Source organism: Saccoglossus kowalevskii, chromosome 2, assembly GCF_978046115.1.
Source record: "Saccoglossus kowalevskii chromosome 2, keSacKowa6.1, whole genome shotgun sequence".
Classification (NCBI taxonomy): domain Eukaryota; kingdom Metazoa; phylum Hemichordata; class Enteropneusta; family Harrimaniidae; genus Saccoglossus; species Saccoglossus kowalevskii.
In genome coordinates this window covers 19,346,489-19,366,879 of record NC_140642.1, presented here as the reverse complement: position 1 = coordinate 19,366,879, position 20,391 = coordinate 19,346,489, and the positions used below count along the sequence as shown (strand labels likewise).

General features: G+C 35.5%; 1 protein-coding gene across 1 annotated transcript in view; it reads left to right on the top strand.

Annotated features, from left to right (window-relative positions):
• The window catches only part of LOC100367350 (chromatin-remodeling ATPase INO80), a 59,940-nt gene that overhangs the window by 27,831 nt on the left and 11,718 nt on the right, over positions 1 to 20,391 (top strand). Inside the window, exons 20-28 of the mRNA XM_085492609.1 lie at positions 790 to 1,071; positions 3,651 to 3,930; positions 4,385 to 4,534; positions 4,919 to 5,144; positions 13,292 to 13,419; positions 16,362 to 16,456; positions 16,681 to 16,912; positions 17,341 to 17,443; positions 19,332 to 19,420. Coding sequence (XP_085348735.1) covers positions 790 to 1,071; positions 3,651 to 3,930; positions 4,385 to 4,534; positions 4,919 to 5,144; positions 13,292 to 13,419; positions 16,362 to 16,456; positions 16,681 to 16,912; positions 17,341 to 17,443; positions 19,332 to 19,420 — 1,585 coding nt within the window. The remainder of the gene's footprint in view (positions 1 to 789; positions 1,072 to 3,650; positions 3,931 to 4,384; positions 4,535 to 4,918; positions 5,145 to 13,291; positions 13,420 to 16,361; positions 16,457 to 16,680; positions 16,913 to 17,340; positions 17,444 to 19,331; positions 19,421 to 20,391) is intronic.

Here is a 20,391-nt window from a genome sequence, read left to right as displayed (position 1 = left end):
CCGTGCGTAAACTACGCTTCGACAATGACCTGTTAATACAAGCAAAATGCGGTAAATATTTCATGCCATATTCAATCTACCTCTCAAAAATGGCTAGTTACTAGTTTTTTGGAAAAACCATGTTGTTTATTCGCTGAAATCAATTCCAACAGACCGTACTTCGACATCGATAATTCACTTCCGCATTGCGTTACCAGAAAGTTTTGTTTCAGTACAACACAGCATTCTGATTGGCAAATAACCGAATTGACCCATTAGGTCAAAGGACGCTGCTTCAGGTCAAATGCAAATGCATCATGGCGGAAAGTGATTTTCATCGAGAGTTTGCGTACGACCCAACACCTTCATCAGTGGAGATAATATGACAATTTTGACTTCGACTGTGTTCCAACAGACTCAAATGTTTTTAATTTTGTAAATTCTGGTGGTACGTAATTAATATTGTAATAAAATGTGCATATTTTTTGTGATCATTTCTGTTTCTTCATTGTGAAAATCAATGACGACTCAACTAATTTCGTAATTTGATTTTCCCTCAAAGACGTAATCTGTCACTTGATGAATCAAATTTTTCATTTGCACTCTTTTTCGAGGGGGGTGCTCGGGTAAGCACCCACCCCTAAAAAATCATGATTTTCTGAGTTGAGGCCCCTGGGCGCTAACGCGGTCGAGTACGGTAATATCTGGGTCAGGTCACTGTCATAGATGCAAAAGCATTGAGACATTTTTCCATTTATCGATGTCACTCATTCAACTATAACACAGAATTGTTTGTTTTTTTCTCAATAGGATACTTTACAATACTCTATACATTCACTCAGCGGATAATATCCATCATTCCATCTTTCCACAATGTCAAAGTCGACCTGAAAGCAACTGTTTCTCCTTCTTGCGGTTTATTGACGTGGCACCATGTGAAATGAAGCGACTGATGTTGGCTGGTTTGCTTATTCAGTGGATAACAGTATTTACAGTGATGAAGGCAGCATACAGGGTATATCACCAGAGGAACTGGGTTGAGGAACGTAATTACAGAACCAGACACAGTCCAATGAAGAAAACTTCATCAAAGTAAGTTGACAGGGGCTTGTAGATCCAACTTCTGTGCACGTATGCGTCCCTGTATTTTAAACATGGCTTGCCTGATCATGTACAAACATGCAAATGCATTTTAATGTTTTTTATGACTCGATTCAGGAAGGTTGAATGGGGGACCATCTTAGTGATGACAATGCATCAATATGCAGCATTTTTACCAGTCCGGAATTTGAGATCTCAATCGTGCAAAGACAGATTTTGTTCAAACTAGGTACATACATTGAGCATCATGGTGCCTAACTACCTTAATCCCTGTCATTTAGTTTGTATAATATTTTCTAAATAGCTGACTTTCCGCCATTTTGACTGAATGCTCTCAAACTTTACCCATTCATCATGTCGCTCATATTGACAAGTCTATTTGTGTCACGTTATGATCTAAAATGGCTGACTCGTTTCAGTTTCACCTTACATAAGTAAGTTTATTATTCATTCAGCATTCAGCGGTAGCATAGTAGTTATTGTGTCAAACTCATGATTGGTAGAGTGTAGTTCAAATGCTACCTACCGGTAAATTGGTTATTCTCTACCCTTGTGAGCATGATGCAGACCCAAGGTCAAATCCACTGGGTAAGATCTATTCGCTGACAGATGATATTCTTCTGGGAACCTAAGTTAATGTCTGTAAGTTCTTGTGTTCGACCAAGCCTCGTTGATGCCAGGATAGCGCATTATGATGTCATTTGATAGAGAGATTGCCATACACCTTTATCACAACTCACTGCAGTTACGCATGCTGTGATTGGTTGAGACTCGGTCACATGACATGGAATAAAAATGGATATTACATGGTATATTGCCCGCCCAAGTGGATATTACATAGGTATATCACATGGATGACGTCACTGAACTACTGCGCAACGCTACTGCGCATAACAAATTGTCGTTCGCTGCACTGGTGATGCTCTGGCCGCTGTTGCTTTCGGGGTTGCTTTCAGGGTTTTGAAGGAACTTTAGCCATCCGAAATAGACAGTGAACGTGCCAGAATGGATATTAAGTAAGATATTCTGTTTTGATGTATAGAGTATTTTTTATATGGAGCAAAAATGTACGGCAAAACCGCCACTGAAACGTCGCAGCCGGGGTCGCTGCAGCGCGTTCTACGCTGTAAGCATTTCTACACGTTTCACGCCGATGCTAACCGAAAACGCTCTAAACAAAGCTGTGTGGCTTGTGAATAGGTGTGGTACGTTCGTGAGAAGGTAAATTCAGTCATTTCCACGCCTTTTTTATCTGTAGAGTGATCAAATAATTTCTCAATTCATTTCAAAAAGTTATTCTCGATAATTTGAGTGATTCACACTGCTAAAACACGGTTCAACTTTAAAGAGTATCCATGGCTGAAAATAACATTTACTGAGTGTATTTCGTTGTTTTTTTCAGCAAACAATGTATGTATGCTATTGAGTAATGTTAAACTTGTTGTAATAGATAAAATAAAATATTGCATACTTCATATATAAGTGTTGTTATTTTGTGGGAGAGCGGGTGTGAGTGATATATGGTAGCTGTGATTGTCATGGTGAATGTCCGATGTGATAAAATAAATAACACATAGTTATTCGGTTAATATCACGATTTGTTGTATGCCCTCGAGCTGTTGGTCATGACCATAATATTGATGATGCCCTCGCCTTCGGCTCTGGCATCATCAATATTATGGTCATGACCACCATCCCTTGGGCAGGCAACAAATCGTGATATTACCCTCACAAGCATGTGTTATTATTTATCTGCCATGTAGTCCCAAACATGAAATATCCCAATTTCAATTTGCAAATCAAAAAAGGTCAGGAGAAACAACAGTACAAAAATATTTTTTAAAAAGTCAATTAATCAATCATATGTCTACACGGACAGACTCATGAGTTTATATCTGTGGTTCAGAAGGAAACTATATTTATTTTTTGGACTACTTGTATAGGATCCTTCAAGACAAACAAAAAATAAAAATACATGGGTATGTATTACATCAAAATACATTACACCATTGAGAAAAAAACCCCAACAGTACTAACAATTTGGATGGGCCTATTAGTTACTAAAAAATAATGGATGAATTTAAACTGTCTTTAACTGCTTGCGAAAAGTAATTTTACCATCACCATCTGAGAATTTAACAACATTCTTATAGCTAGCCATACATCTGAACAATGGTGAAAATGTTATCATATTTATACGAGGTCAACCAATTTGAAAGAAATCGATTAAGTGTAACCACCACATTGGAGCTCTAAAGAAACCAAGTATAAGCTACAGCAATTACCGAACCCATTAACAGTATTTAAAAAGAATAACTAAATTTTGAAACACATAAGCTTAATAAATTTGTTCTGTACAAGTTTATTATTGTGTGTATTTTGTCATGGAGACCATATTGTACAGCAATATTCAAGTTGACTTCTGACAAGACTCAAAATAAATGTAGGTTAATAATAGAATTGAAAGATTTACAGTTACATTTGATAAAATGCAACGTTTTGTATGCTTTGTTTACAACAGTCATGATACATTTTGAGAACTTCTCAGCATAGTTTGTGTTCTGTTGCAGGTACCTCACAAAATTAGACCTTCTATTGTGGCCTAGTTGGACCACATCTTTTCCTAGTATCCAGTGCAGTAGTGTGTTGTCACAGCTCATCTTTACCAGTTACACTGGACATTTCATATCACATTCAACTCAGACAATACATTACATGGCTGAAACACCATGGCATCACAAACTGAGGCTCTCTAAGATGAGACTTGCCTCGCCAAACAGACTGGGCTCTCCTACAAGGAAGGCACTGCCGACCAGTCCTACTATGAAAAGTCCACTCTCCCCTACAAAGGTAAGTTAAATGACAGTGTTGGGTCTAGGCAGGTTCGAGTGAGAGTGAGAATGGACCCGAATTGATTACCAGGGCAATAGTACATGTAGTATGTACCATGGTTGATACTAGGCAATGCTATAGATTGGAAAAAAAACAAAAACATGGTGAACATAGTGTATTTTGGGTGTCTAGTAAAGCTTTATGGGAACCATTGCTTGTACGGACAGTGCCGCTAGCTGGTGGATGGTGGAAGTTAGGTATTTGTATTTTCATTGTATTCTGTGTAAGAAAATTCAGGCAAATGCTTTATGTTCTGACAGTTGTGTACAAATGTATATAGGTTAATGATTCACAAACAGAAGGAGGATGCATCCTAGTTGATTTCTCTGTTCTTGCTATTCTTGAGAACACAGACTATTCCATACATTTAAAGAGTTTTTAATATGAAATTTTTTTTTCCTATTTTCCACAGAGGAGTTATCTGAGCAACAGTCTCAGCAGTTTGGGTTTAACTGCTTCTGGTCACTTTCCTCCGCTGAGGTCGCCTGATAGACGGCCTTCAATTGTCCGAGTCTGTCAGCCGACTGATGTACCAGCATTTTTAATCTCCGTCTTGCCAAAGGTTTGTACACCAGGAAATAATGTACCGTGTATAATTCTGTGCTGTTCGGTATAGTGTTTTATTTTCCGCTTGATCTTTGTATTGTATTGTATTGAATATTACAATTTGTTAAAAATATGTACACTGTGTCTGTCAAAAAGTCATACTGGTAAAAAAATAATTATTTAATTGGTTTTATTTCTCCCTAATTTCGCTAATAGCAAAATGCACTAACCCAATGAATATGCAAAACCGACTGTAAAATGTTGCTTGTTTTGCTAACCTGTAAATTAATGATTATCTTTTTATGCATCAAAGTAAAATTGCCTTTCCCGAAAATAAAATTATATAAATTTTGATCAAAAATTAAAATAGAAATTATAAAAAAAAAATTGTCATTTGTAGGTGAGTGTCACTAATCCTGACTATTACTGCAGTGATCGTGGGGCAGCTTTTCAACACGACACTGAGAAGTTTGGCGGATCGCTGGAAGCCAGGAATACACTGTTGTTTGGTTCCCAGGAGTTGTATTCGCTGTATTTGCTGTCACCGTTTCACTACTTTCCAACTCGTCCTGGTGGTTTGTTAGCTATTAAACCTGTACATGGATGGTCCAATATACAGATACCAAGTAAGTACATAAATGGTATTCAATTAATTATTGGTATTGCATTCTCTTCACTTCACTGTTTATCGTTTACTATGTTCTCGATGTCCTAGCGTTATTGCTCTGTAGTTATATCAATGTGATGTATAATGTAGCTCTGCACAACCCCCTGGCCTAATCATTGAAGGCCCATTCCATTACTCCACAGTGGTTAACTCACAACCCCTGGCCTAAACACGCAGTCATTGAAGGCACATACCATTACTCCACAGCAGTTAACACACTACCCCTGACTTAAACATGCAGTCATTGAAGGCCCATGCCATTACTCCAAGGCGGTTAACACACAACCCCTGGCCTAAACACGCAGTCATTGAAGGCCTATGCCATTACTCCACAGCAATTGAACACACAACCCCTTGCCTAAACACGTAGTCATTGAAGGCCCATGCCATTACTCCACAGCAGTTAACACACTACCCCTGACTTAAACATGCAGTCATTGAAGGCCCATGCCATTACTCCACAGCAGTTAACACACTACCCCTGACCTAAACATGCAGTCATTGAAGGCCCATACCATTACTCCACAGCAGTTAACACACTACCCCTGACTTAAACATGCAGTCATTGAAGGCCCATGCCATTACTCCAAGGCGGTTAACACACAACCCCTGGCCTAAACACGCAGTCATTGAAGGCCTATGCCATTACTCCACAGCAATTGAACACACAACCCCTGACCTAAACATGCAGTCATTGAAGGCCCATGCCATTACTCCACAGCAGTTAACTCACAACCCCTGACTTAAACATGCAGTCATTGAAGGCCTATGCCATTACTCCACAGCAATTAAAACACAACCCCTTGCCTAAACATGCAGTCATTGAAGGCCTATGCCATTACTCCACAGCAGTTAACTCACTACCCCTGACCTAAACACGCAGTCATTGAAGGCCCATGCCATTAGTACACAATGCTTAACACACAACCCCTTGCCTAAACATGCATTCATTGAAGGCCCATGCCATTACTTCACAATGGTTAAAACACAGCCCCTGACCTAAACACGCAGTCATTGAAGGCCCATGCCATTAGTTCACAACAGTTAACACTGTTATTTATGTAACCGCATATGTAGGTCAAATGTGGTACATGTATGGACCATATTTACGTGTTAGTGCACAGTGAGTAGTTGGCAAGAACCGGGTGTTCGACACTAGTACTGTACATTTAAAATGTACATGTATGTATTCCTGTTAATATCACAACTTGTAGACAATGTTGTCACAACAGTCTGTAAGCTAGTTATGATCAGTGAATAGCATTTGTCATCAGACATTCATATGCTGGCTGGTAAAAATGTGAACATATGAGGTCACACTATATATGTATTGACTACCGGTAGGCGTGATCATTACAACATTACAGGGCTTCATGTGGGCTGTTTGCTTATCTTTGTACAATTGCGTCACATCACAGAAATTGAACGTTGTGTGTTATATAATTGGAACTTTTTTGCAAACTTGCCTGTGGTCCATTCAGACAGGATAGCTGTTAAATACAGTAACATTCAGACTGCCATGTTAAACCCAAAATTTTGTTTGTAGCTTGGCCTTTTGGCGTCTAGAATAGGGGTGCATAGTAATCTCTCAAAAGTATGATTTATGCGATAAAATCAGTACATACCAAATACTTTCTTGATGAACAAACTTCACATGGGACACAGATTAGGTACGATATCAACTATTTATCATTAAAATAAAATTACCAAACTGACTTCCAACAGTCGATTGCGTTGAATGCAAATAGCGACAATGAAACTGTTAGATTTCTGCTCTCTTACAACAAGATTGTGTAGTTAATTTATTTTGATGTTTGTTCAATGTAACAAATATCACAAATTAGGGTTAGGGTTGAAAAAAAGTATGAAACACTGAATACTGACAATTTACCCTATACTTTAATTCTTTGTCATACCCTACAGCTGCCCCTTAAACCTCAGACTAGTTATACAACAGACTCGCAACGCTGCATTTTCTTTTGAAGTAATGCGTGCCACGTTTGTTTAGGTTATCAGTTCTTATCGTACCGAGTAAACGTTGCTGAGCAACAACATTTTCATTATATTTCACAAAATAACGCGAGATCTATTCATATTACAATCAACTATCGCGATGCATCGCGAGACATAAAGACATGAAGTGGCATAGACGACAGTAGTTGACAGTGAACTTCGAAAATGGCATTTACGGAAAAATTTGGCGAATCTGAGGACGATAATTACGAGTAGGAAGCTATTTTAGGAGAACATTTTGACGAAGATAATGACAATTTCTCTGTAGAACTTTGCAACCCCTGATCGATCTTGTGTTTTTCATTTCCTGAAATTAAGAATAAGAAGAAATATACTGGGCTATTTTTATACAAAACTATGACGGAAGTCAAACAAAATCAGTGAAACTCGAAATAGCAACAATACTGACACACAATAGAAAATTGAAACAGTCACTGAACAACTCGTAAATCGCATACTATGAAGTCGAACGCGACAAAAATAACACACCTCCAGTTTTTACCGTTACCGGATCACACTGATACGCTGAGAGAATTAGTATGTACATGACACTAGCTATCTGATATTTCGGCATCCCGGAACACTAAAACAAAACGGGTAACACACAAAGAAGTATGATCGTTCAAAACGCAGCGATATGCTCTCTCCGAAAAAATATTGGAAACCTTCCGCAAAATCCGCAACAGCGAGAAATATCGTTTCAAAGTTGCTCATTATATATTCAAAAACTATTTGAGGTAAACACTAAGACATTCAGTTACTTGTAACTCCCCTGATTCTTGGTCGATCCTTACAATTCTTACACAGCTGCAAAGGTTAAAATGTCCAGAACGCATCTCCCGTTTTTTAAAAAATATCCAGATTCGTTTTACGAAGAAATACGCAATACGTGTTTGGTAAACTTCGACGGTGTCTATGCCAATGCTACAGAGCGTGGCACACATAGCATATACAATTAAGCCGATTAACACCTTAAACAATAGGCGTTGCGAGTCTGTTGTATTACTAGTCCGAGCTTAAACTAATGCAAAGACACATAATTGAAAATTATAAAAAGTAACTTACTGTGACACCATACAACAAAATGTGTGGCCATGTTGAATCACAGTGATCCTATGTCTACTACCGGTAGTTCACTCATTTGGACTTTTCTGGCATTTTCTAGACAACCAGAGTTTACTGTAGGGTTTTTGAAAATATATTGGTCATTGTGAAGTTTGCAGCATTTTTCGACATACTAAATTTCTATAAACATTTCCACTTGAATAGTAATTTCTTGTGATTTACAAAATGACTGTAAATAATGAACAAAAAATTGATTAAAGTTTAATATCTTTCATTTCAATCTAGTTCTCAGGCTGTAACCCTGATGTCATGTCAATTTCTGTTGAAATGTCACCTATGAGGGCGCTCTCACACATAGTTAACCTATCACACATAGTTAACCTATTTTTAATTAGGCTGTCAATGGAGGGCGCTATCTATCCTCCACCATCTGTCACTTGTGTTATTTCATTTCATGCTCGGGTGGTAAATTGGTACTTTAAGCCATTATGTTTGTGAATTCATATAGAATGTATATTTTCGACCTTTCTTTTACATTTAAACAACATAATAACCAAAACATATTTTCTGTATAGTTTTAAAGCCTAAATTAATTTGATTGAAAATGATAAGTTCCTGCATTCAATAGTCATATATATATATATCATGTTTAAAACATGATATATATTAGATAATAATTTTTATTTTATACACAGTTGCAGTCTTGACTTGTTCATGGAGCCCACATGTATATTCACCTTTATAGTGAGCACAACAGCCCCATATGGTATTCTCTTACCCACTCTGTATTAACCAGGTTACCAATGTTAATTTTAAACTAGTTAAAAAAAAGAGAAGTTTAATTTAGTATTTGGCCTTCAAATATTTTATTTAAAGCAACCAATTCCATTCTTTCTTATGAACACTGTGTGTTTTATAATAATAAAAAAACCAATAGCCAACTGATTTAATATCCGTTCAACATTATTAAAACATACCAGATTTGACTTATGTGTGCCACGCTTCTTTTACTTTATTCCATGCATGGCTTTTCAGCTTTATGTTACAGTATCCGAATCAAACCCTGATGGTTTAACGTCATAATCACTGTTCACATATTTTATAGTGTGAGTGTGCCACCTAGTGGCAGGATTTGGTCTAATGTGTCCCATATTACACTTAACTACATCGGTCGTTGAACTCTTTAAAACGGTTGCACACGCATTTTTACATGAAATTATGACTGATATAGCAATGGATATTTCTGTTGGAGAGATTTGTAGCAATATTTCATTGTAATTATTAATTTATAAGAAACATGTTTGTATAATGTACATGTACAAGGTTTTTGATGCTAAGTATAGCCGTGCCATGATCGTGCTGACCGAACCTTGGTGAAGGTCGATATGACCATGAATTGAGTTGTGTGCATGAAGCCTGCTATTTGGCATATAGGCAATCTTTGACTTGTTTTTCCTTATTCGGTTGGTAACATAAAATATGGAGATTTATGTTAATAAATATCAATTTAATTTAAGACACACAGATCTCCCTTTTGTGTGAGGCATGCTGTATTCTGAGTTTTATCGCATTGGATAATATTGTTTGCCTTTATTTAGTTTTGAATTAATTACAATATATCCTGAACTGTTTGGGAAAATATTAATACATTTTGTCAAATTGGTTTAGCCACAGATGTTACATTGCTTCATGAAAAAAAAGACAGATTTGGGGGAAAAAATTGGAATATTCTACTTTAACATTCAATTAGGCAACATATTTTTCTGATGTTTAATGTACATTCATGTAGATGATGGCGTATTTTTTAAACGTTGACTACCAGGGTACTTCTTCAGAATAACTCTTGGTGAAGGCTCAGTGGAAGCTGAGCTCAGCAATGTAGAGTTTCACTTTATTTTCATATATTTGAATTATATTGATATATTATCTCTGCCAAGCTCTTCAACCTCAATACTTTTCTTCAAAGCTTTAATTGATTTTAATTATCTTTAAATTATATTTCCTGAGTGTGCAATCATCCGTAATGTAAACTAGAACTGTTGCAGCACTGACTTTGTTTGAACATATGGTTGGGATGTGAGCTTGAATTTATAGTACATACACTTATATGGCAGGAAAGAAAGCTTGTGAAGTGATTCTCTGTTTGCTGATTTATTTCTATGGTTTGAGGTATTCAAAAACTGTTTTTTTGAGTAACATTTTGCTCTGCCTGGTCCCAGCTGCTCAAGCTATCACTAGATTTTCAGGGTCATGTTACCAATGACCCAGAGGGGTTTAGCATTGACCTTGTAATGGCATTGTACTTCATGCATGATTGCCTCAGAGAGAATGATGAATCTCTGTTTACTGAGCAATCTGAATCAGCTCAGGGAGAGGATGAAAAACAACAAATCCACGCTGACTCCTTTGTTTACTGTTTGAATATGTTTCACTTGTCATGGTTGCATCTCCTGTTTCCTGCGTTTCCTGGTCTTAATGGTTTTGGCTTATCATAATTATATACCCTGGTAGCATTAGTTTATGATAATTGAATTTGTGAAATGAGTGACCTGCGTGCACAGTGTGTGGATGTTTTTTAGTTTGGTTGTGGCAGGGATAATGGTGTAATCTGTATATTCAGACTGTAAGCACTTCACAACCTTATGTTTTAGCCACTTGACTTTCCTTTTGTGTTTTTTTTTTTTTTATTCTGCCTGCACTTTCTTAGTCAGTCTGTTCCATTCCCCAATCTTTTTCCTTGCACTTCACTTCCTTTGTACACTTCTCAATCTATATATGGTATGCACAGCATCAATAAAATGTAAAAGGTGCCCCTTCCTCCTTCCCAGTACACCTTGGATTTACACAATATAAATAGTGCCCTCTGTCCCTTTATAGCGATGTGAAAGAAAAATGATGTGAGCATTTTACTCTAGTGTGAAGGAGCTAGAAAGTTTTAAACCCCCCTCAGTGACCATTCACATCAGGTTTGTGTGTAAATTTGGGGTCTTAAACTGCATTTACATGCCATGGTCGATTGTATTCATGCTTTATTTCAAAGTAGATGTTCACAGTACGTGTTGAAGTTTCCTGTATGTATTTATAGACCCATGATCTGCTGCTCGATTTTATCACTTTTATACATGTGCATAATATGGTATTTGACATGGCCAGAAGTTGTCAAATATTGATTATTATTGATTGCGTGAAAGACATAAATTAATTAAATAATTGTACACACAAGATAGAAATAGATGGTCAACCATAACGGTTTCTATCTACAAGTCAGCACTGTTAATTTCGTTTTCAGTGGCTGCCATATTTTAGCTGCTTGTATAAAACACAAGATTATGAAATTTATTACTTAACTGGCATGGAGTCAGTTTTTCTAGTGATAACACAGTATATAATGCTCATAATTCCCCTAAGGATTTGGTATTGATATCATGAATGCTGTTTGATTTCTCACAAATATTTAACATATGATGTGAATTTCGTGATTCCAGGAAATCAAAGAATTTTGATAATCACAGCAACTAGCGTTAAAATTTGTCTTAAACGAATACTGTCAGATTATAATATCATTTGCAAAATTGAATCTGAAATTGTGCTCAAAATTTAAACATCATTTTTGAAATGGTTCAATCTTTTCTGATATCTAAATTAGAGTGACCCCTAAATTAGAATACTTGCGGTATACCAAAATTGCAGGGGATGGGCACTGAAAAACGACTCATTGTACAAAACGAGAATTGGTGTTACTTCAGAAATTTGCATCTGTAATGCCGACAGATTTTAGTAATTGATTTGTTTTAACTGACCCTGGTAAACCAAGTGGTTGCAAATGTGCAGCAGTAACAAAGCCCAGTCCAAATGTGTGCATGAGTGGGCTGGCAGTATTTAACAGATGGGACCTGTTTGTTCCTCTCCCTCTCGTTTATCATTGCTTGGCAACAACCACTATCATGTTGCTGCCAGGGACAAATTAATTTTTTACCTAAATGAGGATGTAATGCTGCTTGTTCACTGGAATTGAGTTTTGATGCTTAGTTGCCTCTGCTGTGGTGATTGCTATTTGCAAATTGCTTTCATACAGTCAGTAGCATAAAAATGAAAATAAAAATGTGCCTCTCTCAAACTCGTTCATTTCCAATTTGAAAAATAGGTTTGGTAAAATATGTTATTATCAACTTCAGTACTCAGGATAGCTTCAACTTTGTGCGTCCCAAAATTGCAGCTTGATGTCCATCTTATAGAATTCACTCTGCACTCAGGACCTTTTTCCCTATACTCTGGTACAGATTGCTTGCAAAATATCCATCACTAACAGCAGAGCTATATCAGTTGACTGGCTGTTCTTTTCAACATCTAATGACTTGTTCGTACAGTGAGCATTGTATACACCTTTTTTTTTCATCTACTAATAACACATTTGTACGGATAGTATATATTATTGTGAAACTTGTAGTGAAACGTCATACAAACAAGTTATTAGTAGATGAAAATAGATGTACTGTACTATACCGATAATGACTTGTCCATATGAACCAATAAGTTATTAGTAAGTGCCTTTGCTTCTAACACACACTAATATGTTATAAAACATATGCATGGCTGAAATGGCTGCCTAATGCACAATACGTGACCAAAAAAGTTTGGGCCCCAGAAATGCTGGCTGAAATTTCCTACATTCTTATTTGCTAATATTGTCTATCGCAAATTAAAATTGATTTACAGTATGTTGTGCTGTGTTGATTGAATTGTTGGATAATCTTGTTTAAAGACTGCAAAGCTTTTTTTATGATCATCATATTATTCTATCATCAACAACTATGAGCAGAGCTTCTACTGCAGCTGCTGTAACTAGGGTCACACCCAAAATATTACACTAATAAAGTAGAACACATTATCAAAATGATAAAAATTAGTCATTTTACAGTACCTACTTACTTTATGTGTCGTTAGGTCATAGTAAAAGTTGAAACTGGACGAACAGTTTTTTCCCATCAGAATAATGTATTGTTTTTATTTTGTACCTTAAACCTACAGATAAAGAGACCCTAGTAATGGACTCTGGAAAGTTGTACGTTTTGGATCAGCTGCTATCGAAGCTGAAGTATCAGGGTCACCGTGTCCTCATCTACTCTCAAATGACACGAATGATTGACATACTTGAGGTAAGTCAGTTAATTTTATGGCGCTTAGTTTTGAATGAGAACTTTGGTCATTACTCAGTGTTGATTGAGAACATTTGTCCATTTGTCGCTAAAGAGACTACTGCTCATTGGAAAGCATTGATTATTGCTTTGTTCATCCTTGAGTTTTGATTCCATGCTTGCATGTCTGCACCAATTTTGTTCGTGGTTGGTACAAAAACAAGTCATAATGTACATATGCACGTTTATTTGTTTAAAACAAGAACACAATTTTAACATGTCATCGACTATTTCTCTGACATGCCATGACCATTTCATTTAAACTTGGTATGACCGCCACGTTATGGGTTACTGATGTGAGAAGGTTTGTTTTGTGATTTGTTTCAAAATGTCCGACTGATGTCCATATTTGTTTTATTTTCATGTATTTTTAACTATTTCTCAGACGTGATTTAACTGATTTAGTTCATAGTACGTACAGAGACAAAGCATAATGATATATATATGTATATACATGTTCATTTGTTTTTCATTTTGATGACTTCTGACAGACTGACAGCCATTTTGTCCCCCAAAAAATGTCATAAACGGTTTCTCAACATGTCTTAGTTGATTTTATTCAAATGTGGTATAAACATCACACATGATAGCTTACTGATGCACATCATTTTGTGTGTGATTCAATTCAAAATAGACAAAAGTTAGCAATGTTGGTTTATACAATACATTCATGGTAATTATTTTCATGTTTTGACATGACATAATGGTATTCGTAAGCACATTTGTTTTGACATGTCAATCAATTGATCTTGTCTGTACTCATGGAGGTTACCAATGCACATTATTTATTTTCATGGTCAGGTTCCTCCTTCTAATATTTGAATACTCAGAACCACTTCTCCATGTCTTATGGATTGACCAAATTCCAAATGAATTTTATTTTTCCAGCACAATTAAACACATCCACTGTATTTAGTTATTCATGATACCAAAGACCATGTATTCCTTTTTCAAATACAAATACCATGACATTTATGTCATGTTTTTACATAGTGTTCAATATGAATATTTTCTCTGCATAACTGTTGGAGACAACATTGGTTTTTATACAGTGCTGATAAAATTATATAAATAAATGAGACTCTTTCAGAAATTGAATTCATTGTGAAGGCCACATTTCATTCCTCGATCTAAATAAAATTAATATATTTCGGCATAGGAAGTAATAGACTTAGTCAATACGTTGCATCAGGACATGGTCCATTGCACAAAGCACATGTCACAATCCACGTTTAATTGAATAACATTAATAGATCTCCACCTAGTGGTTGAGAGATGGATTAACCATTGTTCACATTTGAGTACCACCATCTGCTCCCACCATTGCCATTGTCATAACAGTCATAGATAAGATGGTTTCTATACTCCGTGCAACACATTGATGTGTGTAAATCCTGATGTCAGTGTGTGCCATTTTTACATGAGAATGACATTACTGTGGTCACCTCAGATCTGTTGTTTCAGTGTGTTAAGTGAAGCATCTATTACGTATCTTGTCATTCTATTTTGATGACGGTGTTTTTGTTTCCCAATACTTTAATGCCATGTTATCAATTTCACATTATTTTATGCAGACAGTGAAATGATAGAACATTACATACTGTAAAATGATAACATCGGCATTACATAGTGTAAAATGATAACATGGGCATTACATAGTGTGAAATGATAGAACATTACATACTGTGAAATGATAACATAGGGCATTACATAGTGTGAAATGATAACATAGGGCATTACATAGTGTAAAATGATAACATGGGCATTACGTAGTGTGAAATGATAGAACATTACATACTGTGAAATGATTACATAGGGCATTACATAGTGTGAAATGATAACATAGGGCATTACATAGTGTGAAATGATAACAGAGCATTACATAGTGTGAAATGATAACATAGGGCATTACATAGTGTGAAATGATAACATAGGGGATTACATAGTGTGAAATGATAACATAGGGCATTACATAGTGTGAAATGATAACATGGGCATTACATAGTGTGAAATGATAACATGGGCATTACATAGTGTGAAATGATAACATAGGGCATTACATAGTGTGAAATGATAACATACGGCATTACATAGTGTGAAATGATAACATAGGGCATTACATAGTGTGAAATGATAACATGGGGCATTACATAGTGTGAAATGATAACATGGGGCATTACATAGTGTGAAATGATAACATAGGGCATTAATAGTTTGAAATGATAACATGGGCATTACATAGTGTGAAATGATAACATGGAACATTACATAGTGTGAAATGATAACATCGGCATTACATAGTGTGAAATGATAACATGGCATTACGTAGTGTGAAATGATAACATAGGGCATTACGTAGTGTGAAATGATAACATAGGGCATTACATAGTGTGAAATGATAACATAGGGCATTACATAGTGTGAAATGATAACATAGGGCATTACATAGTGTGAAATGATAACATGGGCATTACATAGTGTGAAATGATTACATAAGACATTACATAGTGTGGAATGATAACACAGGGCATTACATAGTGTGAAATGATAACATAGGGCATTACATAGTGTGAAATGATAACATAGGGCATTACATAGTGTGAAATGATAACATAGGGCATTACATAGTGTGAAATGATAACATAGGGCATTACATAGTGTGAAATGATAACATAGGGCATTACATAGTGTGAAATGATAACATAGGGCATTACATAGTGTGAAATGATAATATAGGGCATTACATAGTGTGAAATGATAACATAGGGCATTACATAGTGTGAAATGATAACATAGGGCATTGCATAGTGTGAAATGATAACATAGGGCATTACATAGTGTGAAATGATAACATAGGGCATTACAAAGCGTCTTTCATACTCACACATACATGTCTTCTACAGGAGTTCATGTGGTACCGCAAACATACATATATGCGATTAGATGGATCATCCAAGATATCAGACAGGAGGGATATGGTTGCTGATTTTCAATCTAGGTAATAAGAGTTTCTTTGTCTTCCAATATACTAATGTACAGTATTCGTCACATTGCTCAAATGTTTCACATTCACACACAGAAAAATAAGTCATTGAAAGATGTTTTCCAAAATAAAGTCACGTTGACGAAATTTATAACAAAAATTTTTAATAGTAAGTCACTTTGCATAATATGTCATTTGTAATTGGATCAATTGACACTGAATGTACCATCTCTTTACAGATCTGACATTTTTGTCTTTCTTCTGAGTACTCGCGCTGGTGGCTTGGGTATCAACTTGACAGCGGCTGACACAGTGATCTTCTATGATAGTGACTGGAACCCAACGGTGGATCAGCAGGCCATGGATCGAGCTCATCGACTAGGGCAGACTAAACAGGTCACTGTCTACAGACTGGTATGTAAAGGTACTATTGAGGAGAGAATACTGCAAAGAGCAAAGGAAAAAAGTGAGGTAATGTGAGACATATTATCTAATCTAAACAAGCTTATCGCGTTCTCCTTTGTTTATAATGTGACATTTTCCCGTTCACTGGGGCTTCACTAACATTTCTGTATGCTTGGAGGCTATTCAATAGCCATATAATGTTAGCAGGACTTTTCTGTAATTCGTGTGTGTGTGTGAAATAGTGTTAAACTATTTTTTTTTACATAATTAATTATGTGTGCTGTGTATTGTTCCCATAATATTCTTTGCATTTGCGAGTCTGACGAGTTAAATTCTGCTCAAAATTCAAACACTGCATGTGATTAGCACTGTCGTTTGTTTAATAAGACATTTCTTGAAATTGAATAATATTCTTAACAGATAAAGTAAAAAGTCAGATTGGCCAACTAATAGTTATGAGGCAAGCATTACTTCATTGTTACCTATTATTGTAGATCCAAAAAATGGTGATATCAGGCGGTAATTTCAAACCAGATCAGTTGAAACCTAAAGAAGTAGTGTCTCTTTTGCTGGATGATGATGAGATTGAACGCAAATGTAAGTCAAAAATGCTTTTTAAATGTCCTTTGTGTTATTGTATTGTGAAGTCTGCATGGTCATATTTTGGGAGTAAGGGTGGTGTTTATTTTATTGATGATTTCTATATATGACGCAGTGATTTGCAATGAAGACAAAAGAATTCCACATTGGCATGTAAATTTCAAATTTCCTGTGTCTGTTTCTGAAGGTCATTTTGTGTGGGAAAAATGGTGAGAATATTAAAAATGATGCAGCTTGGTGACTAATTAACTGTTCAGTGCTCTTAAATTGTTTGTTTTCCTCCATGCTGTGCTTTTAATACCACTCAAGGCAATCAAGTAGTTTTAAAATGTCACATCAAAACTGATGAACAACTTAATTAATCAAATGAAAATCTGTGTTCCTAGGTTTTTTGTCGCAAAGTAGGAAGACCATGAGTGCTGCGGGTTGGGACACTCAAACATACAAATACTGTGAAATCGCCTTCTTGAGAAAAGTGTATTTATTGAAAAATGCAGTGCAAATAATTGTAAATTCACCCTTATAATAGAATATTTTATCATTACTAATGTATGCATGTACTTGGCATATGTATTGTAATACTGACCCCCATTTTCGATTTGTGATTCACAAAGTATTCAACCCTTGATCACCAAAGTCAACTTTTCCTTAGTTTGAAAAATGTTAACAATGTCAAATAATGTCAATTTGCTCCATAATTAACTGTGATTATTTTTAAAAAAGAAATGAAATTGTTGCCCCAACATTTTTTCCGGGGAAAAAATATGAGTTTAAAAATGTTTATGTTCTGATTATTTATAATCATAGTTTGGAGTATAATTTGAAATTTCTTTTGTGACCGTGACCGTATACTCTCCTGGCTTGTTCTAGCATATAGACCTTAGGTTCTAGTAAGACCTTTGTTAGGTTTGTACTTCACTGATGCTAATTAGTGTAGGTGTTGGAGCATCAATAATTAAAAAAAAAATGACAATGGTTTCTACAGTTCATGTAAATAAACATTTGTATTGCATGTTTTGATATGCTGATAGATATTATTGATTGCCCCTATGTGGGTGATGTATTCCATCATTACTTATGTCTGTTTACTTTGTCAATAATCTTGGCTTTAATACAGAAAATTTATTAGTATCTGAAACCAGTCTCTAATATTCTCATCAAATAAGTGATTGACTTTGAACTTCGGGTTTCTTTTACCAATGATACAGGCTTTGTGATTTTATTTCGCCACTGAGTTTATTTGTGACTATTCTTTTGTATAAAAATGAAGGCTAGACGTTACTGGTCTTCTCTAGAGTTTTTTAGATTCTTTTTTTTATCACTTCTTTAAATTGATGAATCTATACTCACTGGATTCTTTGCATCAATTTGCCCATCCCATTTTTTGCCAATTGTGCTCTGCTTCAAGTACCACAGGGGTTTCAAAATTTTTATTTCCTCGTAATTTTCAGTTTAATTTTAATCCAGTAAAAAAAAATTGATCGTAAAGTGCTGTTTGTCCGGATATGTGGATGGTTTTTATTTCTGGTTGTTATATATTAGCCGAATATTCTGATTTATTGCAAATTTAGCTTTACTGAGATTACAAAATTGTGGAATTAATAATTTATTTAATAATTTACTATGTTTGCACTTTATTTTCATTTTTTTTTTTTTTTTAAAGGCATACAATCAGGCACAAATAAAATTAAAATCTGCTGAAAATACTTTGTAATTTGCTAAACATGACAGAATAACATTGGAATTGTGGTTTTCAGCAAAATAGTATATTTAAACTGAAAATACTTGAATAGTGATCCTCCAGTGTAGGAAACATGTGCTATGTCTTCTTTATTTAGCTATATTGAATATTGCTATTAATATGGTATTTAAACTTTGATTCTAGTTTTTTGGCGGCAAGAAGAAAGGAAGAAACTAGAAGAGAACAACAAAGCCAAGGAAAGAAAACGAAAAAGGGATAAATATGCACAGAAGGTAGGCAATGTCTTCTCTTCACCTCAGGAGTTGAATTTGGTTCTAACTTAAGATTTACGGTATTGGTACTAATACAATATTACTGGTCACTAAATACCACATGCTGTGAACTGCTCTGACAATTCTGGTAAAATAGCAGAGCTATTGTAACAGTGGCAATTTCACTGATTTTTTTTTTTTTTAATCTGGGTCAATGCAATTAAAATAAATTACGGACTATTTATTCTTGTCATATTTATTTAATGCTCTTATTTAATTTAAATACATACACTTACCTATGTTCATTTAATAAAAAAATCAAAATCCAGCTTTGTCATCAATCCAATTGCTTTCAACTACGTGTTAATTCGTATTTCAAATATCAAGCTTGTGTTTGAAAATGCATTGCTTATTTGCGCTCTACTGATATTAAAACATTGGAGGCCAACATAAATTTTATTCCATATGTTATTGGTGGCATACGGTGCTAGTGTGTCGATGATTAATGGCCAAATCGTATTATTGCTGGGCAGTCAAAAGATATGCTTACAGGATGCTATGATGGCATTTTGTTGCATTCTCTTGTTTCAGGCTATTAAAACTTTGTCTTCCTGTTTGTACAAGAATGCTTGACACCCGACGTAATTTCAGAAATGTTACTGTTAGTCTCCAAGCATGAAGATGTATAACTATCCTTCAATTTCTGTGGTATGCCTTATGTAGGAGGTGCATTTCTATTACTGTATTTATATAGTTCAAGTTTAGATTGATCTACCCTGCTACACACTGTAAATTGCTGTAATTTTGCAGAAACACATTTTTCATGAATTGCTGGAGTCAGTGAAAGTCGCGAAATTTTATAGCTTTTAGATTTCTCTGGGGTCCTGTGACACAGAATGTTAACGACTTTCACGAAATTTTGTTTTCAAGAATGCCGTGAAACCATCAATTGTAAAATGTCCAGCAGCGAAAATTATGTGATTTACCGGATC